The 26045-nt window shown below is 43.5% G+C and overlaps 1 protein-coding gene across 3 annotated transcripts in view; it reads right to left on the bottom strand.

Annotated features, from left to right (window-relative positions):
• cnga2a (cyclic nucleotide gated channel subunit alpha 2a) overlaps positions 1-25119 on the bottom strand; it is a 38061-nt gene extending 12942 nt beyond the window's left edge. For 2 of the 3 annotated variants that reach the window (XM_075480853.1, XM_075480855.1), the window contains exons 1-2: positions 22614-22787; positions 22262-22351 (exon numbers count right to left, since the gene is read on the bottom strand). In XM_075480853.1, the coding sequence (XP_075336968.1) occupies positions 22262-22350 (89 nt within the window). In that variant the 5' untranslated portion in view covers position 22351; positions 22614-22787. Of the gene's footprint in view, positions 1-22261; positions 22352-22613; positions 22788-25077 lie in introns of those variants that run through there. The other variant, XM_075480854.1, reaches the window with a different exon arrangement.
• Positions 25120-26045: the final 926 nt, after the last annotated feature.

Below are 26045 nucleotides of genomic sequence, written 5' to 3'. Positions count from 1 at the left end.
CTCGGGAGGATCGGTGCCGTGATCTCTCGGCAGGACACCAACTACAGGCGCTCCGCAGCTGAAATGGAGCTACGGTGCCGTGATCACCTGAAATCGGTGCCGTGATTTTAGGTTTATTTTTTTATTTTATTTATTTTATTTAGTCAGGGACCATGTGCAAAGTACATTAATTACAAAGTAAAGAGATGACCGGCACCAGATTGTAGTTTAGAAGCTAATTTCCATCTGCAGTCCCATCTGCATGTCACAGACACGACTCCATTTCAGCTGCGAAGCGCCTGTCCATCAGATTAGCTGTGGCCATGCCATACAAGGCTATGGGCGAGGCTTACGACCGAGTGACGAATCAAAGTTTCGCCTTCTCTCACGCGCTCATTTGTCTGTGTCTCTAAGTGGGTTGACCCTTCAATGACCAGTGCAGCCCAAGTAGATCGAATTACACTTCGGAGAGCATATGAAGGTAAAAAATGCAGAGTAATCTCAGTCCTATATAGAAGTTTGATGTCATGCAGAAAGTCTTCCTCTCTATATATCAAAGAAAAATGAGAAAAGGAACTGAAAGAACAAATAACTGAGGAAGAGTGGTTTAATATCTGTAAAACGCAGTGCACGTCCACTAGCTCCAGGATCTGGAGAGAATTCAACTGGAAGAATATGGTCAGATTTTTTATAACTCCAAAGATTAGGGGAGGAGTGGTGTCTGCTCAGCAGCCATGCTGGAGAGCATGTGGTCACGTGGATGCTGACCATACACACATATTCTGGTCCTGCCAAAAGTTAAAAGGATACTGGGACAAACTATGGAGGGATTTACAAAAAATAATAGGATATAAGATACCAAAAACATGTAAAATACTCTACTTGGGTAATTTAACACGAGACATAATACAAAGAGAGGATGAGTATCTTGTTAAAGTGCTGCTATCAGCCAGTAAAAAAACAATTACGAGAATGTGGTATAAAGTAGACCCACCGACTGAGGAGCAGTGGATGTGCACTGTGGAAGAGATTTTTGTAATGGAGAAAATCACACACAAACTGAGACTACAAGAGGCACAATTTGAGGACAAATGTGAAAAATGGACTGATTATAGAGGACGAGAAGAGGACACCACCATTGCCACTGGACAATAAGGACATTGATATAAGGATGATTGTTTAACTATGTATGTACGATATTCCCTGACACTGTAATTGTTGAAAGAAAAATTAATAAAAAATAAGTTTAAAAAAAAAAGAAACCACTAGACATATCACCATATCAGTCAGCAGGATGACTGGAAAGACACAATGGAATAGTTATGTCAAGACTGAAGAAAAATCATAGAAGAAACAGGAAAATGGTTTCACTGTTTACCACTAGTAGTCCTAAATGTCAGATAGGGCGGATGCGAGGAAGCATGCGGATACAGAATTCTTTCAAAAACTAAACTTGGTTTATTATCAAAAAGGTTTCAAGGAAAAGCGCAGCTGGGCCGGATATCAAAAACCAAACAGTAACAAAAACAAAACATAACTAAAGTTAAACAAAACAGGACTATGACTATGACTGAACACAAGAAGGGTACTTAATTTCAGTGACCAGTGACTAGTGAGGATTTGGCAGTGAACATGAATAAACCGGGAGACTAAATACTGTGGAGGGTGATCAGTGATTGAGTGCAGTTGATGGCAGGACAGGAGAAGGACTGAGGAAAGGTGGCATGACATGACAAAACTAAATATGAAACCTGAACCTAAACCTTAACAAAACTAAGAAATGGTAAAAACTAAGAACTAAACAGAAAACTAAAAACGTGCCAAAAAGTCCACAGACACGACACTAAACATGCATATCATTTCAATTATCGCAAGATTAATGCCATTTGAGATAATGTATGACCATTTGTACTCCCACATGAACAGAGAGAAGAAACCGTTGCAGAATACATGGTTAAAATGTTAACAAGGAGAGAGAGATCTCTTCTGTCAATTCTGTTCCAGGTGAACCTGTGGAGGAATCTCTGAAGACAGTAAAACCCGGAGACTGGATCCTCATCAAACCGATAAAGAAAAAGGGACAAAGAACTGGCCCAGTCCAAAGGGGGGAAGGTCCATATCAGGTACTACGTACAACACCCACAGCAGCTGAAAAAGTAGAAAGGACTTCCTGGATTCACTTATCACACTGTAAACTAGTAAGACCACGACCTTCAGAAAAAGGGAAAGATTAGTTACCCACTACCGTTCTCTGAAGCATAAGTCTGACTACAAAGGGGAACTTTCTCAACAGGAGAGGTTCATCTCAACCTCAGTGAAGAAAACAACGGCTAAAACGAGAACATAGGGTGCGGCTAAAATAAGACAGGAAAATGGACAGACATTGGCCATGGCATCCATTCAGATTACCAGGATTTTGTGGGATAAGAGGAACTACCTGTGTATTGTTTATCATTACCTTTATTATAGTATTTCCAATTTTATGGTATGAAGCATGGATTAACAAAAATGAAGATGATGCGGAACAGAGTACCACCACTGCTCCTGTGACACCGCGGGTGCCACATAGAAATCGGGTTTAGGCCTCATACACACAGAACAATATCAAGAAATATAAGAAAGACATTCATACATAGACATAGATGTTCACATATAGGCTACTGAAGGCAACAAAGACCTGCTCACCCAGTAAAGTGCAATATTAATGTGTACTATTTAACTGAGATCTGCAAAACCGTGAGTTAAAATGTTAGGGAGTCCATAGTCAGTGTGAGAAAACTACAGAGATAAATGACTGTATGTACGTTAAAACAGAGATGAGAAATTGAGAATAATAATTGTTTGTTTGTTTGTTTGTATGTATGTATATGAATGTGATCTGTGCATAAACTGTTTTGGGTTGTAATTATCCAGTAGTGTCTCAGTGAAACAACAGACAGGGGAAACATAACGAAGTCAGCAAAAAACAGTGTTCCACTGATCTGATCAGTTGCTCAAGTGTACTCCATTCAAACTGGTTGGCTATTAAAGGGACATAAAATGGGGAAGGCTTGTTTAGAAGAAAATAGGAATTGAGATGTGAATGTCAAATACATGTTTTAACGGGACACAGATCATATTAAATAGGCCACTCAGACGAGATGGGGAAAGAAGTTTGGTTTTTAAGCAAATCTCAGTGCAGAAGGATACACAAAATTAGGGAAAGCAATCGAAGAATGCCTTTCTGAAGTACTGTTTACCAGAGATAAGTAGCTTTGTGACCAAGCGCAGGGTAGATCACTGTACGGCCCAGTTATATAATTAAATCAAATCAAATCAAATTTATTTATATAGCACGTTTTATGTACAAACAATTCAAGGTGCTTTACACAGAATAAAGGCATTGCAGCAGGGAGTGGAAGAAGCATTTAAAATACATAAAAGAATATAAAGAGAAACAAATAAAATCATTTAAATGAATTTAGAAACAAGCAACAGTCCAGATAAGTTCAAAGATATCGTGCAGATTTCATGCATTGACACATGAGAAAAGAAATGTTTTTAACCTGGATTTAAAAATGTCTCCATTTGGTGAAAGTTTAATCTCCACTGGCAGTTTGTTCCACTTGTTGCAGCATAACAGCTAAATGCTGCTTCTCCATGTTTAGTCTGGACTCTGGACTGGACCAGCTAACCTGAGTCCTTGGATCTGAGAACTCTGATAGGTTATATTCTCTGAACATATCACACATGTATTTTGACCCTAAACCGTTCTGGGATTTGTAAACCATCAGCAGGCTTTTAAATGGATCCTGCTTTCAGATAGGCAGTGAGTTGGTAGCCGGCTACGCGATAGTAAAGCACACGGAACGGATTTTGTCGTTGAAAAAGCTAGACCTAGATGACAAAATCACACTTAAAGATGTGAATTTAATGCAGGAAGCAGCTTGTACGATGGACAAGCAGCGTTGGGCTGAGAGGGGTGCCAGTCAAGACCCTACGGGTCTTTGGAGAAACCATGAGGGTTTGATGGTGGCGCCCCCAGACTTGTTAGGTCTGCTCATTCAGGAAGCACACGGGCAAGCCCATGTTGCAAGGGGGGAAGTCAGGAGGAAGATCACACAAGAGTACGGTTTTTGGGCACCGTACTTCCTCGAACAGGCTGATCACGTCATTGGAAGATGTGCCATTGTTTGAAAAATAATGTTAGGAGAGGTATGACAATTCCTCCAGGGCACATTCCGACTCCAAAAGGCCCTATGCGGGAGTTGGTCATGGATTTTGTTGACATGATAAAACCAGTGGAAGGTAAAAGGTACATGTTGGTGGTAGTGGACAGGTTCTCGCGATAGCCAGAGGCCTGCCCAACTAGGCGAAAAGACGCTCAATCTGTCGCTAAGTTCCTGTGTTGTGAAGTCATACCCAGATGGGGGCTTCCAGATAGAATATCATCAGATAACGGGCAAGAATTTGTTGATAGAACTGTAAAACTGATCCTACAGAAACTAGGAATCAAGCAACGTCTTGGAGCGGTTTATCATTCACAGAGCAAAGGCATGTGTGAGAAAATGAACGGCGTGTTGAAATACCGTCTTGTAAAAATCTGTCAACATACGGGACTGAATTGGGTGGCAACGCTTCCACTTGCTCTAATGGCATGCCGTTCAGGCGCACTTCGCGATTTGCAAATGATACCACATGAGTTGGTGATGGGCAGACGAATGCCCACGCCCTTTTTGCGAACAAACGGGAAAGGTCCAAGTTTGTCTCTGTTGGAAGATGAAATGAAGACATACGTTAAGTATATGGTTACTTTACATAGGAACATATCCACGTATGTCATTGACAGGCAAAAACAGGACCACGAGCAGGAGAAGCTTGCGGAGCAAAAGAGAGACATTTTGCAGCCAGGGGACAAAGTGTTCGTGAAGGTCTTTAGGAGAATTTGGTTTAACGCACGCCGGGAAGGACCATTTGAAGTTGTGCGCAGCACAGGGACAGCGGTCCAAGTAAAAGGGTCTCCCACGTGGTACCACCTGTCACACTGTGTCAAGGCAGCAAAAGAAGAAGAGACTCAAACTAAAGGTACGCAAGACAAAGGGTCCAACGGAGGGAGCACGGACAGATTCGAAACACCCGAGAATGCTCAATATCAAGGTCCAAGAGAGGAGACTGATAATGTTGCAAACAGCTATGATCCTGCTGTACCGGTTCCTGATGACACCGACCGGGGCCCACCAATACAAAGATTTGGGGTCATCAATTTGCAACACGTGCCATAGACAACGGGGGCCTCCTCTCCAGAAAGCAATCCAACAAAGATCAAAGAGAGCAACAATGACTCTTCGAGAAGTGGCACAGAGTCAGCCATACCAAGGAGGCCAAAGTCCGGCCGCAGAAAGACCAAACCCGAGAGATACGGCGATTAAGGTAATAGTGGCCGAGGGTCAGTCGGCCCAGCTTCCATGCGAGTGCAAAGTGGTGGACGTGGGAGGACCCCATCGACCACAGTGGAAAGATAACTACGGAAAGCTGATAACCTACTCAAATGTCACCATCAACGCACTACCAAAGTATGAGGCAAGGAGGGTGAAAAAAGAAGGAGACTGTAGTCTTTTTGTGCGTCATGTTCAAAAAAGGGATCAAGGAATGTATACATGTATATATTTTGGGTCCCCAACCCAGGGGAAAGAAGGGTGTAATAGAGCTGAACCTGAAGTCAAATATGTGAGGTTAAGGTTAAGAAATGGAGGGGCGGAAACAAAGACGATAATTCCTGAAGCAACACCTGTCTCAACACAACTCCCTCCACTCGTACACACATCCAAAGGGGAAACAATAGAACCTGCAACCACTAGTATTGCTCGGGGGACTGTAGCGAAAATTAACACTACCTCCAATAACAATAAGAGGATAGGGAGTACCACGGCGAAATCTGCTCCGCCAACAAGCGTGGTGGAGAAAAAGGTGGTACCATCGGACACCATTTACCATGTCAATAGGAAATTAGACAAAGAGACACTAGATTTTGAACAGCAAGAAAATGACGTAGCGGCTGATGAACAGACAATCTATAAAAGAGAAAATAAATGGAGGGCATTTGGGTTTGATTCTTCGGTATTGCAAATTACTGACCCATGGGCTAACAAGAACATGTGGTTCCAACAACTGACTCATTCCGTACGGCGAGCCACACTTGATAACTGCCCCTGCTTTGTAAAGGTTCCAGCACCAAACACATGGCCGTCAATTCTGGAGACAATACCTGAGCCACTTAGTCCCTTGTGTCAGGAGTATGCGTTATCTTGGTTGTTATACAATCAACAAGCACCAACAGATAGGTGGTTGGCTCTGTCAAAACATCTATTTACACCCAAAAAGGAATGTACATGGTTAAGTGATTTGCCATATCTTAATTTACAAGATCAACAGGAGAAGGGGGCAGCAGCACGGCCTGATCCGATGGAAGTAGTGGCCGTTAAGGCCAAAGTCTGTTTTTGTTCGAACGACACTCACGGTGCTGTAGGGATGTTCGTAGGAATATCAGAGTGCGATAGCTATAAGATACAAGTCAGAGGAGAAGCAAACAACAAGATTGAAGGTCAGACAAGGGTAACTTTCCATGCCCCGGATAAACGAGAGAGTAGGACCCTGTGGGTTAAACATGAACTCCTCCCTGTAAATGTGACCATTGGAACCTTTAAAGACATCTGGTGGGTGTGTGGTAATAAGGTATACCTATTTTTACCATATGGATGGACAGGTTATTGTTTTATGGCTAGTCTAAAACTGCCATACGGGGTCGTTACAATCCAACAAGAACCACCAGCTGGGGAGATTCACCCCATTGACAGTTCGGCAAACAGGAAAAAGAGGAGAACCAAGCACAAATGCCATTATTGGAAAGGGGAAGGTGGAATGAAGACACGGAAGAGGTGCAAGCAGAGGATGATATCATGGATATGTATCCACTTTAAAGATACAACTAAGACAATCATGCAGTAGGAGTGGATGGCCATTTTGTTAACCCAGTTTTCTCCTGTTTATATTACTCTAGGGAGGTAAGATGACTGTATTTTTGGTTTGCATTAATTTTGTCAGGAAAGTCAACTATATTCAAGATGGACCTGTTTTGTTTGTTATTTTGGCCAGGGTCCACTCCAACTCGTGTCCCTAAGAAATGTGCTCATTGCGGAGTTGCCAGTTGATTGAGGAAAGGTTGTAACCAGACTAGAAAAGAGGTTCTGTTTCTAGCACCATGCACTCCACTCCTGGGATGGAAGGCGTAGCGGTTATTATCACAAACATATTTTATAGTTTTATACTGAGTGTGACGTTTTTTACATGGTTTATCACTTATTTCTGACAGTGTGCAGTCTTATTAACCTTGTCTACATTTATGATACAGTGTTTTACTTAACAATCTGCTATTGCAGTGGTGTGGCCAGACGCCAGAGTTCCAACTCTGTACGGGAGTTTTGACAAATGTAAGGGGGGAATGACTATGCTGAGGCTAACAGGATAAGATGGGTGGACACAAGTAGATACACATGTCACATACACACTAATATAGAAATTAGGGGAATTAGTAAACAACATATACAGGTATAGTAAGTAGGACTCTGGAAGCGGAGTTTGGACACATCGTGCGACAATTATGTAATCATGCAATATACTGTAGCATAAGTTAATTTTCCGGCAAGATACTGGTGGGTGTTTTCTTTTCTTTCTTCTCAGGATGACATTCTGGGAAAGGGAAAACGAACTGAGAGACACTGGCCGTCCAGAGACTCAAGACGGGATGATGAAAATGGACTGTGGGACCCTGGACAGGAGAATACGATAAAGGAAAATGGACGATGGATAACAAAAGATGGAAACAAAGTTGCACGGCTACTCCACTGCAAATGCATTGATATTTTTCAGTAGTACTAGTTTGCTAAAACTCTAGAATTGTGTGGATTGAGTTATAATCATGAAAAATGTAATCGTTGATGTTATGAACCATTTCAATCTGCATTGTATGCCATAATGGAGTGTGAACTTATATGTTACTTGTGATATTGTTGTCATTATGCTTTTGATATAGCCTATTCTCTGTAATACAGTAGGAGCCACACTTTGTGGACATAATAGGACGAAATTGGACCAAATTGACCATAAAGGTCCTGAAATTAGACGTTAATGTTAAAGGTAATTGTTAATATGAAACAGGGATTGCTTGCTTAGATTGGCACCAGAGTGAGATTCCCTTAGGTCATCCAATCTTTTTCCCCACCTTTTAGGAAGGGTGGTTTTTTATTGACTGGATGACAACTGACCTGCAAGTTCCCCACAGGGACACACAGATTGCATGGGAGAGCAGGACATGAATGTTTAGTCATGTCAGGAGACTGATGAGCTGTGTGACTGGAGGGAGACCGGTAGGCTGGTTTACTGTAGCCGAATTTGGACCAATTATATGATAGATTTAGCTTACCTAGTCTAAAATAGTTAAAATAATGTGCGCATAGACACGTAAATAGGAGTTTAACTAATCAGTTGACTCAGAAATTGAGGGCTTATGATATATTAAGAGATTTGGCAACCAATAATGTTGAACAGTGAAGTCTTTGTTTATGCAGGTTCATGGAGTTGACCATCTATCATGACCATTTTGTGTTTCGGGACTCTAAGTAGGGGGGAATGAAGTGTATGGACTCATACAAAATGGAGGAACAGGCCTTACTGAGTTCATTTGAGTACACAGCTACGTAAGTTCATCAAGTGCATAATTGTTGCGCGCGTCTCCGCGCAAGACACAGGGATACACTGAAAAATAAAACACTTAACATGACCAAATAAGGTAGATTTGATAGGAACATCCTTAAAGTCAGACCATATCTCTTGGCTTTACGCCTGGACAAGTGGCCTTGAACAGCCTTTAAAAAGTAAGGGACTTTCTCTCCAGGGGTAGAGAGTTTTCCATCTGGCGAATTGACACATTTTCTCTCCGGAAAGATGCATCTTTTCTGTAAATTGAGACGGACCTGACGACAGAAATAAAGATTTCTTTGTTCAACTACGTCCGTGTCAGCAGACTTCTTCATCACTCATTTCTACACCAGCTCGGCGACCTGCTCTCAAATTTACTACACAAGGCTGCTCAATTTCTTCATTGATAAAATAAATTCACAACTCTACAACATAAAAATTCATGTAGAATATAGCATATACTTTGTTGTCTACAGTAGTATAGTAGTACAGTAGTACATTGGTTTGTAAAAATGCCGGAATTCTCCGGAATTCCCCGCCAGGTATATTCCACTTTGTTAATATTTATGTTCACTTTAATACTAATGGAGCTTGCTGTCTCCCTGATGTGTGTACTGTGTGTGTGTGTGAGGAAACCGGGACTGATTGTCTTAATTCCCCACCAGAAATAAAAGGCAAGTTTGCCAACCTTGACTGTCTTCTTCAGTGATAAACACAACGCAAGAGAGAGTAGAAAGCCGCTACACTTGGGTTGTTTTGCGTTGCGAAAATTCACATATTTTCTATACCCGTCTTGCGTGAGAGGCAACGCCCATTTCAACATCCCAGCATTCCGACATCCCGCCATTCCGCCATTCCGCTATTCCGACATCCCACCATTCCGACATGCAAACGTCCCAGCATTCCGACATCCTGCCATTCAAATGTCCCACCATTCCGACATGCAAACGTCCCAGCATTCCGACATTCTGCCATACCGACATCCCACTATTCCGACATGCAAACGTCCCGCTATTCCGACATCCCACCTCTCCACCATTCCGACATCCTGCTATTCCGACAAGCAAGCGTCCCACCATTCCAACAAGGCTTTCCATATAAGGAAATGTGCGTTACTCAACAGGTGAGTCCTTCTTTCTGTTCATGCATTTTACATGTTTTAATATGTGTACAGATGTGATACAGTCTTTAAAAGCGTAATTAAAGCCTTTAAAACTTATAAACTAACAAAAATAATAATAATAATACATTTTGGGTAGCCTAATATATGAAATTGGTTTTATTTGCAGCACCCACCGGGACGTCCGACACAGGTGAGCTGTCATTGATGTCTGTAATCAATGTAATTATTAATGTTGCATATGATGCCAGAGTGCAAAAGACGCATGGACTCTGTGGAGAGCTCCGCTCCAGCTGGCTGCTGTGACAGGTCACTGACACTGTTGTTACAGGCTCAGCCCAGCCGTTTACTGTGATTTGTTATGTGGGAGGGGCTAGGTTTGTAGGTAGTACGTCAGCAGGGCATGCTGGGAAGGTGTGTATTGTTTTTCCTGGTTCAGCTAAGCAGTCTCATGTGACGCGACTCGGCAGCTTTGTGTGTGTTTTTCTTAATGCGAGAAGTGCTGGAAATAAAAGTGCCGTTCTTCAGACGTGGTCCCAATCATTTTGTATGTTACCTCAACGAGCTAAACAGAACTATCTCCAAGGTGGCTCCACCTACTACGGTTCGAGGGTCTGCCAGCTCGAGTTTGGTAACACTGTATTTCTGCTTGATCTAACATGCTTCAGACTCGCCCGATTTACATTAATACCTGTGTTGTGTTAAGTAACTACAGGTTGCCGTTGTCACGGCAGGTGACGCCACCAGGGTGCGCATATGTGAGGACGTTGTGTACGTGCCTGGATCATGCTGTAGCAACTACAGCCAGTTAATAAAACCAGCTCTTTACCAACAAGACGGTTTGGTTCCTCCTTTTATTACCATCGACACATGACATGGTGTCAGAAGTGGCCGACTTCACGCTCACAAAATAAGGCATGGCGAAGCTCGGACCTCCGGAATCTTTTGACTTCACTCGCCCGTCGGAATGGCCAATGTGGAGCCGGTGTTATGCCGAGAAGTGCATGTTCCGAAGTTGGACAGAGATAGTTGGGAAGTTCAAGTCAACACGCTTCTCTACGCCATGGGGAGAGAGGTGGAGACAATTTATGATTCCTTTGTGTACGATGACGACGATGACGGCGAGGTGGAAAGAGACGGGACGGAGTTGAACTACGACACGGTGATAGCCAAATTCTCCGACCATTTTGTGCCCAAGAGGAACGTGATCCATGAAAGAGCATGTTTTCACAAGAGAGCGCAGAAGCCCAGTCATTCGGTTGAGGCTTTTGTGAGGAGTTTATATGAACTGGCACAGTACTGACTCTGGGCGGACTAAAGATGAGCAAATCAGAGACAGAATTGTAATTGGCCTTTCTGACAACGATGTATCACAGAAGTTACAGCTAGAGCCTGAACTCTCCCTTGAAAGGGCTGTCCAAATAGCGCGCCAGAGCGAGCAAATAAAGCAACAGAATGTGAGCCTGCGCTCGGAGTGTGCAGTGGACGCCATGAGACGGGGGAGGCGGCAGTTCCATGAGAGAAGAGGCAGCAACAAAGGACAATGGCAGGAAAAGCAGGAACGCAGTGAGTCAAAACAACATCCTACCTGTTCCCGCTGTAACAGACAACATGGTAAAATACATCCTGTGGTGTGACTGTATTTTGTGAATACGATGACCTCAGGAACAGGTGAATGCTGGGTAGTTCCAGGTTATCTGGAAGCCGGGATGTACACTGTAACGTGCCATCATTACCTGAGACAGTAAACGTTCAGAGAACTACAACAAACGGTGACGTTATTTAAGAGCTAAGAACACAAACGTCGACAACACAACATGGTGTCAGAAGCGGAGCTGCCTCGGTTCACGATACGTTAGTCACGTCGAGTCTCAGTTACGGAGCTAGGCGCTAACTTGCTTGGCAGCTACCACAGCTAACGCACGGCTAGCGACGGAGATCGTAGACGTCGAGACCGCGGGGAACGTGACCAGGCAAGACGACGTCGGGACCGCAGCGGACGATACCGAGATGAGATGGCAGCCACACAACAACCGGCCGGCCCTACAGCTATGTTCACCATAAAACCACCGGACTCCTTCAACTTCTCCAAACCCCATGAGTGGGAGAAGTGGATACGGAGATTTGAGCGCTTAAGACTGGCAAGTAACTTGGACGAATCATCAGACGCTAACCAAGTAAACACGCTAGTTTACTGTATGGGAGATGAGGCTGACGATGTGCTACGGGGGTTGGATTTAACCAGAGAGCAGCGTGAGCTGTATGAGACTATCAAGAAGGGATTTGACAAATACTTCATCCCTAAAAAGAGCGTCATATATGAACGACCCAGGTTCAACAAGAGAGTGCAGCAGCCAGCAGAGCTGGTGGACTCATTCATCACAGCACTTTATGCACTGTCAGAAAACTGTGAGTATGGACAACTGCAGGATGAACTCTTCAGAGACAGTCTAGTTGTGGGCCTCCAAGATGCATCATTGTCAGAGAAAATGCAGCTGGATAAAAATCTCACCCTTACCAAAGCGATCACCATGGCTAGGCAGTCTGAAGAGATTAGACGCCAGCAATCAGATCTGAGAGGCGTGGCAAATTCCAGTAAAGCAGCTATAGATGCAATGCACTTCAGAAAAAGTAAACAACTCGGAAGCAAATTCAAAAAGCTTCCACAGGGACAGAAGCCATTTAAGAAACCCATTCAGACTAAAGGGGGATATGATTCATGTAATAAATGTGGCAAATCACCTTCCCACCCTGCATCACAATGTCCAGCTAGAAATGTTGAATGCCACAACTGTGGAAAACGTGGTCATTATGGGAGAGTCTGCAGATCTGCCAACTCGGTCAATGCAGTAGCAGAGGACACTGGAAGACTGCATGATGCTGATGGACTGTTTCTGGGAACGATGACTTCTGAGGACAGTGAGGGTCCATGGAATGCAGACATCAATGTGAAAGGCAGAAAGGTAACCTTCAAGATAGATACTGGAGCAGACGTATCAGCCATTCCTGAACATGTGCTTGAAGGCATTGTCCATAAAGATAGAAAGCTAGACAGCGTTCAGAAACCACTCTATGGTCCAGGGAGTACAAAATTAGATGTCACAGGGGTTACTACAGAGACATTCATACAAAGAGAGAAACACCACAGAGAAGCTATTTGTAGTGAAGGATCTACAGGTAGCGCTGTTGAGCAGAGCAGCTTCACCTCAAGCTTGTGGCTAGGCTAGACAGTATAAGCATAGACCTAGACACAGTGAAAATTGCTTACCCAAAACTCTGTGATGGTCTTGGCCGGGTTCAGAAGCCCTACACTATAAAACTCAAACCTGATGCTAAACCATTCTCACTCAAGGTGCCACGACGAGTGCCACTACCTCTAATGGGTAAAGTGAGAATAGAGTTGGATAGAATGGAGAGTCTAGGGGTTATTAGTCGAGTAGAACAGCCCACGGACTGGTGCTGTGGCATGGTCGTAGCCCCAAAAAAGGACAAGGAAGAGGTCCGAATATGTGTGGACATGACACCCCTAAATGACTCAGTGTGCAGAGAAAAATGTATTCTTCCCTCAGTTGACCAGACTCTCGGCATGCTTACTGATGCACAGTTTTTTTACCAGACTAGACGCTAACATGAGATTCTGGCAAATTCCTTTGGCCAAAGAATCAGCGCTCCTCACCACCTTCATCACGCCATTTGGGCGTTATCACTTCAACCGCTCGCCCTGCGGCATTTCCTCCGCACCAGAGCACTTCCAGAACATGATGGTGACTGAAGTAACGGCAGGCCTTGAAGGGGTTGTCTGTCACATGGATGACCTCCTCATTTGGGGGACAACAATGGAGCAGCATGATGAGAGAGGGGCAGAGAAAGGGGCAGAGAAAGCAGGAGTCACACTCAACCGGAAAACGTGCGAGTTCGGAAAGAAATAGGTGAAGTTTCTCGGCTACATTGTCTCAGCTGACAGACTAAAACCCAATCCTGACAAAACAAGAGCTGCGCAAGAGCTGAACAAGCCGACGAACACAACCGAGGTCAGGAGATTACTTGGTATGGTGAATCAGTTAGGGAAATTCATACCAAACCTGGTGGAAAAGGACAAACCGCTAAGAGACCTCCTGTTAAAGAAGAATCAGTGGTACTGGGGTCCAGAGCAGCAAAATACATTTAATAGACTTAAACAGGAGCTGCTGACATAATAATAATAATAATAATAATAATAATAATAATAATAATATATAAGTTTTATATATTCATCACCTGTTCTCCAGCTGTATGACCCTAACAAACCTCTGAGAATATCTGCTGACGCCTCATTCTATGGGTTGGGGGCAGTGATGTTACAAAAGACTGGATAGACCTGGGCACCTGTCGCCTATGCCTCACGGTCACTGACGGTGACAGAGCAGCGCTACGCCCAGTTGGAAAAAGAAGCGCTAGCTCTGACTTGGGCCTGCAAGAGGTTCAGTGACTTCATCCTTGGTTAGTTATACCAGCTAATATGAGAGATGATGTACTCGAGGTAAAGTGGTAAAGTGCAGGTGTCAGATGTCATTGTTCACCTGAAATCAATGTTCGCCAGAAACGGTATCCCAGAGACCTTTGTGAATGACAATGGCCCACAGTTTTCGGGAGCTGCAATGAAAGCATTTGCATCAGACTAAGGGTTTGTCCATGTAACCAGCAGCCCCAAGTTTCCCCAGAGTAACGGTGAAGCAGAGCGTGCGGTCCAGACTATCAAAAACCTGCTCAAGAAAGCTTGTGATCCCTACCGTGCTTTACTGGCCTACAGGGCCACGCACCCCACTGCCCAACTTCCCAGAGACTTTAAAGCCAGCTCTCCCAGACCTTCAAGCTATCCAACACAAGGAGAGGGAGCACAAAGAGAAAAGGGGGCTAGACACTTCAATCTCAGACACAGAGCAAGAGATCTCCCAGAACTCTCACCTGGAGATTCTGTGTGGATCTCGGACACAAAAACAGAAGGAACCGTGATATCTAAACATAATTCACCACGGTCCTACCTTGTCAGGGGACCACAAGGAGAACTCAGGAGGAACAGACTACATTTGGTGCCGATGCCAGCATCCGAGTCTCAGAGTGAGGCTCCTCAAGAGACTTTTCCAGAGACTGTGTCACCAGCTAAAAATAAGGGTACAGCTGGCATCATGAGAACGATGTCAGGCAGAGAAGTAAAGAAGCCACACAGGCTTGACCTGTAAAAACGGTCTTTGGAAAAAAAAGAAAAAAAAGGGAGATAACAAGATTGAATTTAACACATTGAATACCGGTGGTGTTTACGGAATTATGTCGTAGACTCCCAGCGTTCTAAACCATTTTTTGACGTTTTTTGTACAGTCACAGCATATTATGTGATAGGGCCACTGAAACATGTTGTGGCTCGTTTGAAAGCTGAGACTTTAAACTCTTTGTGGGTCAAAACTGCGTGTCTCTAGGTGCCGCCATTATCGAGCTATCCTTAGCTAAACCAAGGCGGGTATCCACCAAAATCAACAACAAACTGAGATATCGGGGCTTTGTGAACCGTGCGCTCTTTCAGCCTGTCGCACTTTAGATACTATCCGGGTCAGAGGATTTGCGTCGTGTCCTTGTGTCAAAGGAGTTTACATGTTCATAAGACCGCCTCCTTAGACTTGTCGCGTCTCTTCTTCTCCTTCTTGTTGTTTGTTTATGTTACTTTACCGCCACCCTCTGGAAACCGACATGTTCGATTGGACAAAATGCGGAAATGCACAACAATCAATGCAGCGTTATCAAAATTGTTCTTGAGTTGACGCAAAGCCATTGACGTAATGATCAAAATGTCCAGATGATGACACCAGTTTTTGACTGCCATCTATGTCAGTTCTGTTCATCACATAATTACAAAAATCACACAGAATGTGCATTAGAATGTATAGATTCAGAATCCATAAAAAAACGTATATAAATATTTTTACCATTTGGGAGCCAACGCATGGGCAGTAAAAACGTAGTTTTACGTGACTTGGGAGTCAATGTGTTAAGGAGACATGTCTAGTTATAATGTTTTTATAAGGTTTATGGAGATGTGGAAAATGACCAATGTTAATACAGTATATTTACAGGTTTACCAGACTCGTTGGGATCCAACCATTAATCGTATTATGAGACATTGATAGCAGGAGCTGAGAAAGTACTGTTTTGTTGTTATACAGAGAATGTTTATTGATTTGTATTGAAGCCTGAGCTAAGCTTAAACTAAAACAAAGTTAAGGGTAAGTTCAAAGCCTAAAGAAAGGGGGATGTGGTGTGACTGTATTTTGTGAATACGATGACCTCAGGAACAGGTGAATGTTGGGTAGTTCCGGGTTATCTGGAAGCCGGGATGTACGCTGTAACATGCCATCCTTACCTGAGACAGTAAACGTTCAGAGAACTACAACAAACGGTGTCGTTATTTAAGAGCTAAGAACACACACGTTGACAACACAACACATCCCTGCCCAGCCAAGAATAAAAAGTGCAGAAGGTGAAATAAAATTGGACATTTTGAGGCAGCATGTCAGACGAGGATGCTGAAAGAGGTAGCTGAAATGCTCAGCAGCACCACTGATACAGACAAGATGTTTTTCCTTGGAGAAGTTGAGACAGTGTCAGACATAATGGATCTACCTGATTCAGAAAATGAGTGGCTTGTAAACTTACCTGTCAATGGCAGCACTGTGGAATTTAAAATAGACACTGGGGGAGACATTATTGTAGTGTCGCAGGCTGCATTTAAGAGACTGCCACAGCGCTCACAGCTGGTATCTGTTAGGAAAAGACCCATCACCAGCCGTGGCGGCGAAGTTAAGAGTATTGGCAAGTTTCTGGCAACAAGTGAGTACAAGGGAAAGAAATACAGGTTGGGACGGAGTGTTGCCACAAGGATGGGACCGGTCATGAGAGTTGATGGCATGGACACTGTAATGTTAAGTGATGTGTTTGGGGATATTGGCTTGCTCAAGTATGACCTTGTAAAATTGAACTAAAAGATGACTGTGAGCCCTACTCACTGACTACGCCACGTCGCGTTTCCCCTCCTGCCTAAGGTTGAGGCTGAACTCAGAAGCATGCTGGCCCTGAGCATAATTGAGGAGGTTACGGAGCCCTCAGACTGGTGTGCCCCAATGGTTCCAGTTGAGAAGAAGAACAAAGAGTAGGTGCGAGTGTGTGTTGATCTAAAACATTTAAACAAGGCAGTCAAGCACGAGAGGTACATCCTGCCAACATTGGAGGATATTGCTCCCAAACTGGTTGGAGCTAAAGTGTTCTCGACCATTGGATACTTCCAGCCAAGAGCTGACAACCTTCATAACCTCAATGGGGAGATTCTGCTTCCGACGTCTGCCATTTGGTATCACGTCTGCTCCGGAAATCTTCCAGATAAATACCATACCATACCAAATACCATAGATAAGAGACAGATGTCGACACTGTTGAAGGATCATGAAGGAATTGTCGTGGTAATGGATAACATACTTGTTTATGGAGCAACAAGGAAAGAGCACGACACTCGTCTTGATGCAGTGCTGAAGACCATAAAGGACAGTGGTTTAAAGTTGAGCAAGGCCAAGTGTCATTTTTGCAAAACAGAAATACAGTACTTTGGCTACATCATAAGTGGAGAAGGCATAAGACCTGACGGGGACAAAGGTAAAGCCATCACACAGATGCCAAGTCCAACCAATGTTACAGAACTCAAACAGGTCCTGGGTTTTGTCAACTATGTTGGAAAGTTCCTGCCCAGCCTCTCCTCTGAGCTGCATCCCATCACTCCCCTGCTCAGGAAGGAAAATGAATGCGTGTGGAGTGGTGCACAAGAAGAGGCGTTTGAGAAGGTAAAAACTATGCTTGTATCAGCCCAAGCACTTGCATATTATGATGTCAACCGCAACACCGTCATCAGCGCTAATGCAAGCAGCTACGGATTAGGAGCAGCGTTATTGCAAGAACTCCTACACCACAACTCCTTCACTGTTTCCCAATTCCTTCTTTGTGCTGATCTCTCTCCTCCTCTCCCCAATGTGTTATTTCCTCTCTCATTCTACCCCTATCTCATTAACGCTTCACTAAGAGGAAAACTTAGTTATATTCAAATGGTTTATCTTATTAATGAAAACTTAGTCATATTCAAATGGTTTATTGAGACCTATTATCACTGTATAAACCTTAATATTTCCTCTCAGATGAAAGTTTTTTACCCAAGTCCCCTTTAATTTAATGTATGGACCATTGAACGGCTTCTTAAAGGTGGGGTAGGGGATCTTTTTCTGGAACATTTTTTTACATATTGCTTGAAATACTCTTCACACCCCAATTGCAACCAATTAATTAAAAGTTTTGACAGAAATATGAAAAGGTTTAGTGGCCTCTAGAACGTACAATCTAGGAAAAACACTATCCAATCATACTGAACGGACCGTTAACAATGATTGGATTCTGATGCCGTCTATCAAACTGCAATCTGCTTCTCCCTCCCCCTCCTTCCCCCTGTGCGCGTACCCTGCTCCGTGAACGAATTACGCGTCCAGAAGCTTGGCAGGAAGCTAAACTAGAGCCAGCTTGGCTAGCACCTAGCATTATTAAACGTATAGTTATCATATACTAAATACTAAATACTAAATACGGCAACGATAGATGCTTGCTGTCAGAACAGCGCTCGTGCACCTTCGTGCTCGTGCGCGTTCATGTACTCTAGAGGCGTGGCTTCGGGGGGAAAGTGAAGAAAAGGGTTGTGACTTTTTACCTTTGTATTTTCAAAATGCAGCTTCGCTGGACTCAAAATCCAGGATCTCCTACCCTACCTTTAAATGCTCCCTCTTAGAGGAAAGCTTATCCATGTTTCTGATCTTATTAATGCTTAATGCTTCACTAGGAGGCGAACTTAGTCATATTCATATATTGAAGATCTGTTATCATTTATTATACCAACCGTTCTGTTATTAGCTATATTTTTAAATGCTTCCTCTTAAAGGAAAGTTTATCCATGTTTGTTAGCTTTTGTTAGTTTACTCAAATTACCTGTTATAGTTAAACGCTTCACTAAGAGGAAAACTTAGTTATATTCAAATGGTTTATCTTATTAATGAAAACTTAGTCATATTCAAATGGTTTATTAAGACCTTTTATCACTGTATAAATCTTAATACTTCCTCTCAGATGAAAGTTTTTTTACCCAAGTCCCCTTTAATTTAATTTATGGACCATCGAACGGCTTCTTAAATGCTCCCTCTTAGAGGAAAGCTTATCCATGTTTCTGATCTTATTAATGCTTAATGCTTCACTAGGAGGCGAATTTAGTCATATTCATATGTTGAAGATCTGTTATCATTTATTATACCAACCGTTCTGTTATTAGCTATATTTTTAAATGCTTCCTCTTAGAGGAAAGTTTATCCATGTTTGTTAGCTTTTGTTAGTTTACTCAAATTACCTGCTCTGTATTTCTGTGTTGTATTTTTTCTGTGTTGTATTTTTTCTGTCTTTATGTAAAGCACATTGAGTTGCCTGTGGTATGAAATGCGTTATATAAATAAAGATTGATTGATTGATTGAACATGAGGGGGAGTTAAAGCCAGTGGCATTCTGCTCCCGCACGCTATCAAATGCAGAGAAGAGATACTCCCAAATTGAAAAGGAGTGTCTTGCAGGCGTGTGGGCATGTGAACGATTCGCCTGCTATGTGCAAGGCATGGAATCGTTCCGTCTACAAACGGATCACAAACCACTTGTGCCCCTCATAAACACATATGATTTGAACAAAGTCCCTCCAAGGTGCCAAAGACTCCTGATGCGTCTTCTGAGGTTCAATGTGGTGGCTGAGCACGTCCCGGGGAAGCACCTCGTTGTAGCTGATGCTCTCTCCAGGAGCCCACTCACTGACGGTGGTGATGAACACACAGACCAGGAGGTACAAGCATATGTGGAGTCAGTGGTGGAAAATGCACCTGTCTCATCACAAAAACTGGACAAAATCCGCTCAGCCACACTACAGGATGAAGAGCTGCAAAAGATCAGTTTATTAGGAACAGATGGCCACCAAAGACAGCGCTGCTTCCATCCCTGCATGGATATTACTCTGCCAGAGCTCACCTCTCTGAGACCGATGGACTGGTGTTGTATCAAGATAGACTTGTCATCCCTGCTGCACTTAGATCAGAAGTGCTCAAACAGATACATGAGGGACACCAAGGTGTGACAAGTTGTTGTGTTCGAGCCAGGATGTTAGTATGGTGGCCTCGGATCAGTGCAGAGTGTAAGTTCTGCATTGAAAACAAACCCACTCAAGGACGTGAACCGCTTCTCACCACATCTTTACCTGAGGGCCCCTGGCAGCGCATTGCTGCTGATTTTGTGTGAGTTAGAGAGACATAATTATCTCATTGTGACTGACTACTACTCGAGAGACATTGAAATTGCTCACCTGTCTTTGACATCCAGCCACCAGGTCATTACCAGGCTAAAAGGCATGTTTGCAAGATGGGGGATCCCGCTGGAACTGGTGAGTGACAATGCCACACAATTCACCTAGGGTGAGTTTCAAGACTTCTGCCAAAGGTATGGGTTTGCACACATAACCACCAGCCCTCACTACCCCCAGGCAAATGGTGCCGTAGAGCGAGCTGTGCAGACTGCTAAACGCATCTTAAAGCAGCCTGATCCGTATCTTGCTCTGATGTGCTACAGAGCCACCCCTAGTGCTGCTACTGGGGTGAGGCGAGCCCAGCTTTACTGATGACTGGAAGACACATCAGGACCACACTTCCTAGGCTGAAAAACAAACAACAAGCTACTCCTGTGAACAGACAGCAAATCCAGCAAAAGGATGCTCAGACTAAATCAGCTTACCAGTTCTTCTATAACCGCAGTCACTCTGCCCTGCCACTTCCTGAACTTCAAACTGGGCAGGCCGTCAGAGTGAAACTGGATGGAGAGAAGGGTTGGAGAATGTCTGCTAAAGTCATTGGCAAGAGCACTGAGCACTGAGTCTTATATTGTGAAGACAGACAACAGTGTGGTGCGGTGCTGCGACGCAACAGAAGACATCTGCAGGTAGTCTGCAGTCCGGACGGAGCCTGCTGACCCTCCAGCCTGCAGCCCTCCTTCTGTAATTGGACCCAGCCAAAGAGCCACTGAAAGATCCACCTGTGATGCGTTCACCACCCCAGTCATCCCCAGACAAGGCTGTTCAGTTGACATCCAAAGGTTGTGAGGTCAGGGTACCTCTCAGATATAGAGACACTTGAACACTTAATGACACTCTACTTCACACTGTTTCCTGTTTTTCTAAGTAATTTTGTGGGGTGAGATAGGTACGGAAAAAATAACATTATGTTCCTTGGTTAAAGTTATGTTCCATATGTACAAAGTGTTATGTTTTGGGTAAGATCTGATAATGGACAGGATAAATAAGACTTGGAATTATACAATTGCCTGAGATCACAAACAGCAATGCTGATGTAATACATCAACCACCCAGGGACTGTTCTGAAAACTGTTCACACACATCATAGGAACAGCAACTATTGGGGGCAGAATAAACGTTGCTGTGGACGGCGGGCAGTCTACCCCAAAGTCCTAGAGTGCGACTGTTATATTCATGTTTATCTTTAATTGAAGTGATGTACGTCTGGTTTAATTGTTTACGTTTAAACTTTTGAAAAAAGGGAGATGTTGTGATAAGTAACTACAGGTTGCCGTAGTCACGGCAGGTGACGCCACCAGGGTGCGGACACGTGAGGACATTGTGTACGTGCCTGGATCATGCTCGGTTAGCTGTAGCAACTACAGTCAGTTAACAAAACCAGCTCTTTACCAACAAGACGGTTTGGTTCCTCCTTTTATTACCATCGACACATGACAACCTGTATTTTGATATTTGAAATTTTAGGGAATTTTGATAATAATTTTGGTAAAGTTGGTTTGTGAGGTTATGGAGTTCCTCTAAGAAAAATAGGCTTTAATAGGCTATTAAAGGAATTGTCTGAATGGCGGGACGTTTGATAGAAAATTAAGTGTCGCTGACAATTTGGGACGTCAGAATGGCGGCATGTAACTGTCTTGCGTAGCTGCTAGCTTAGCTCGCCCGATCAGCCCTCCTCCCTGCTTCTCTAAAATGAGAGCGCTCTGACTGCTGTCCACTTCTGGTAAAACCGCAACTACTCCCAAGAAATTCACAAAACACTGCAACATCAACAACAAAAAGGACAACCGTCCCTTTAATGACAAACAGTATCCTCAGGGGTGATTCGTTGTTTGTAAGTATTCTGTTTTTTCACATATTGCATGTAACAAATCATTTATGTGAAACAACAAGTGTTCGTCGTTGTCAGCATATTCATTTATGTCAAAACTACAGCTACCAGTGCCACGTTTACAGTTCTGAAAAATGTGTGTGTGTGCAAGTACCTGCTAAGTGTGCTTTCAGCATGATCACTCTCCTCCTCCGTCCATGTTTTCACAGACAACCTGTGTGAATCAGGCAGTGGGCCCGTCATACTGCACACACAACACAAAGTCTCAGTTCATTTTCATGTTCATTACAGAGACACGCATAGAATATGCATAGGACATGCATAGAACAGAATACGAGCTACCGTACACACTCATTTTAAAGAAACATGCACTTATACACACAGATCACAGAACAGGGCACAATGGTGACCACCACATTCAGAATGAAAAAGGCCATCCAGTAAGGTCGTCCTGTATCAGGCATCGCTACAGACACCAGATGGCATAGCAACAGACATTAACAAACCTGATAAATTTCCTGAAGTCCCAATGCTCAGCTGCTTAATCCATCAATCCAGTTCACATGTGTAATTTAGTTGCATCCCATATTTTTGGTCTGTTTCTATGTATTTCTTCAAATTTGCAAGCTGTTAGTCACAAAAGACAGAGGAGGACACAGAAGATGTCTTGGATGGACGAAGGGAACAAATGTAACCAGCAAAAGGAATGATCACATGACCACTTGAAAAGCATCATTTAAATTGTAAATTGTACGTGTGTGAGAGGGTGTGTTTGTGTGTTCCCTTTCACCCACAAGCTCATCTGAATTCAAAATCCTTGTCTGAAGTGGCATCTGAACCACGAGCGTCTCTGTGTGAATGTGTTCTCCTGATTGCTCAGATGGAGAAGTGTCTTTATGCTCACACCTGCATATGCTAATTGAGATGCATCGTGTTATTTCATATCTTCACAAGAAAGAGATTTTAATCCAAGATGCTTTTATTTGATTCGCAAGCAGGCCTACAGCATAATATAACGATTCGCTGCACAAGTATGTGTTGTTCCGTGTTTTTTAAATTCACTGGAATTAAATGCCATTCATCACATTTAGATTTCACGTAGGAAACATGAAAGCACGTTCACGGTAAAAGCAAGTGTTTGTCTTCAGGACTGACGAGCCCGCAACAGTTTGTCGAATTACATCCAGCACACATCAGGCAACAGCTACCTTACAGCACATTATGATGACACATCAACCTCACTGTTGACATGGTAACCCAAAAATGTTGTTTTGTCCATACAACCGACCTGTTCCAATCATTTCCCTGTGTTGTGTTGTTTTGATGGCACATTTGACGGTTTTAATGATGGCAAAGATGTGGTGACAAGCTCAGTGGATTCATACAACTTGATTTCAAATAATCCTCACAGCTGTACAGAGTTTGACTTGAAACCAACCTCTGGTCTTAAAACTTGCCCATGAATCGAATTGTAGTAGTAACAGCTCCATTTTTCCAGCCCTATTGTGTCAGTTGGTTCTTTGGGCTTTTCTTGAACATTGCATTACATGTCTTAACCAGCAGTACCTTTTGTTAACAGTAGACCTAAAGTTAAGTTTGTTATTTTTTCCCCTCACACTTGTCTTCCTCCTGCACACAGACATTTGAGTCCTACACTGTAAGCCCTTATGTGATGTGCTGATTAAAAAAATTGGCACAGGGACGGAGGACTGAAAAAGCATGACACAGCAGAAAGGCTCTGCTAAATTTGTCTAATTTCATACTCCTCGTCTCCTCTGCCTGGAAATCTGTCACAAAATAATGTTTAGAAAGATATCTCGAGTCCTATAATACACCCAAGAACAGAGGCTTGTCGGAGGAGCCATTGGCTCGGATAACACACCAGTATATCTTTTACAGAAGTTTTTTTCTTTTGGCCGCTGCAGTGTCCGAAGGGTGCATAAGCATGTTAATCATACGCTCTAGAGTGAATTGAAAGTACATTTTTCTACTTTATCACAAACCAATGTAATGCTCATCTGCAAAGATGATTAAACAAAGTGGTAGGCTGAAACTAAACCAAGGCTGGATGAAACTTTGGTGTCCGAAACACATTTAATTCAAGTCTGTTTAAAATGACTAAGAAGGTGGATGAATAATTCACTGTCTGTAAATTAGGAAATGAGATGAGGAAAGAATAAAATCCAAGTCTAGAGATTATTCCAGGGTGTAATTAGTCGAAACAAGGGGGAAGAAATCCCAAACTAAATTAAAGCCTGTTCTCTAACCATTAAACCGACAGGGTTCAAAACACAAGTAAACTCTAGGAAGGAACACTGGAACTCGTGCAAAGTTGAAGTTATGATGATCCAATGCTGGAAGAAATGGAAATGGAGCTGTTACTGTGTGCTGAGCAGAAGTGACCAATCACAGGTGTGGTTGCCTGGCTCAAGTCCACTCTGTGAAACTGGAAATAGTGTAACATGTTAACATTTTTGTCTGACATCGGGCTAGCATGATGGCTCTCCAGAACAACTTAAGGGAACAAGTAATGTTAGAATCAAACTTAGAATCAGTTTGAATGCGGTAAAGGATGGTAGAGGATGAGGAGCCAGTAGCCCATGTATTCCTTCAGTTGGTTGGATCCACAGCAGAGGTAAAAGGAGAAGCTATTTTGGAACGAACATTTGAAAGATGATTTCTCATGAATTTGGGGGTTGGTGTAATAATCCTTAGATAGACGTAAATAAAAGAACTGCATCCTTCATTCTGAAACTTAACAACGAAATGTGAAAAACCTGAATGCACTGTAGCCTACATGTGTGTTGGCTGCATTAAGACGATACATGTTTGCTGGCACTGTTTCCAAGTGATTAAAAACAGAATTTTATTTAGATTGTAAGTCTACCACATCGCTACAAAGTGACACCGCTACAAAGTGACACATACGGGTTTTTAAAACTCCCCTGACAAAAAAAATCCACACTCAACTCTTCTTGGGAATTATCCTAGAAGCCTGGCACAGTCTTGTTAAGGCGGTAGCATGGTTGCCGCGTCTGTCACGGCGGTGGTGGACCGTGACGTCAAAATGACGTTTCAGGCCTGGCGCTTCCCTTGAACAGACGGCGCAGCGCGTTGTCGTGCACCAGTCGATTTTTGTAACTTGGCGGCGCCGAGCACAACGAACCGGATGGACCGATGTGAGACCGGCTCAGTGAGGAGGTGCGTTTGTACAGGCAGCTGTACGAAACTGCAGTGAAACAGCACAGGGAGCACGTAAACTCCCAAAACTGGTGCACAGAGATGGGCAGAACTTTGGGGAAAGAGGGAGAGTTCTGTAAGAATGTGTGGAAGAAGCTACGGGACAGATACGTGAAGGCAAAGAAGAGGGCAGAGACTCTGTTGATGCCGGGGGCTTCAAACCTTCACCTCTTAACTGAATTAAAAAATTAAAATGATCCGAAAACTGCAGCAGTATCATTAATTACAGTATTCCTGCTCTTGACAGCGGCATTTTTTCTTCTCCACTTTCGTGGTTGTAGAGTAGAGGTAACCTTCACGTAGCAGCGCCACCTCTGTGACGGAGAAAATTGCAACTTCTGGCGCGCAACGACTTGCGCCACTATATAGGGTCCTATGGCGGGCACGAACTCGTGACGTCATCAACACCGCTCGCGCGAGCAGACGCGGCAACCATGCTAGAGCCTTTACAGAGTCTGGACGAGTCAGAGTTTTCCGCTGTTGGAGTGCTGGAATGTTCCAGCAGTATTCTCCGAGTCGTCGTCTTCACAAGACCGGCTCAGTCAGGAGGTGCGTTTGTACAGGCAGCTGTACGAAACTGCAGTGAAACAGCACAGGGAGCACGTAAACTCCCAAAACTCGTGCACAGAGATTGGCAGAACTTTGGTGAAAGAGGGAGAGTTCTGTAAGAATGTGTGGAAGAAGCTACGGGACAGATA

This window comes from Odontesthes bonariensis, chromosome 13, assembly GCF_027942865.1.
Source record: "Odontesthes bonariensis isolate fOdoBon6 chromosome 13, fOdoBon6.hap1, whole genome shotgun sequence".
In the NCBI taxonomy this organism is placed as follows: domain Eukaryota; kingdom Metazoa; phylum Chordata; class Actinopteri; order Atheriniformes; family Atherinopsidae; genus Odontesthes; species Odontesthes bonariensis.
The sequence above is the reverse complement of the archived record's forward strand: the minus strand, read 5'-3'. Positions and strand labels throughout refer to the sequence as shown.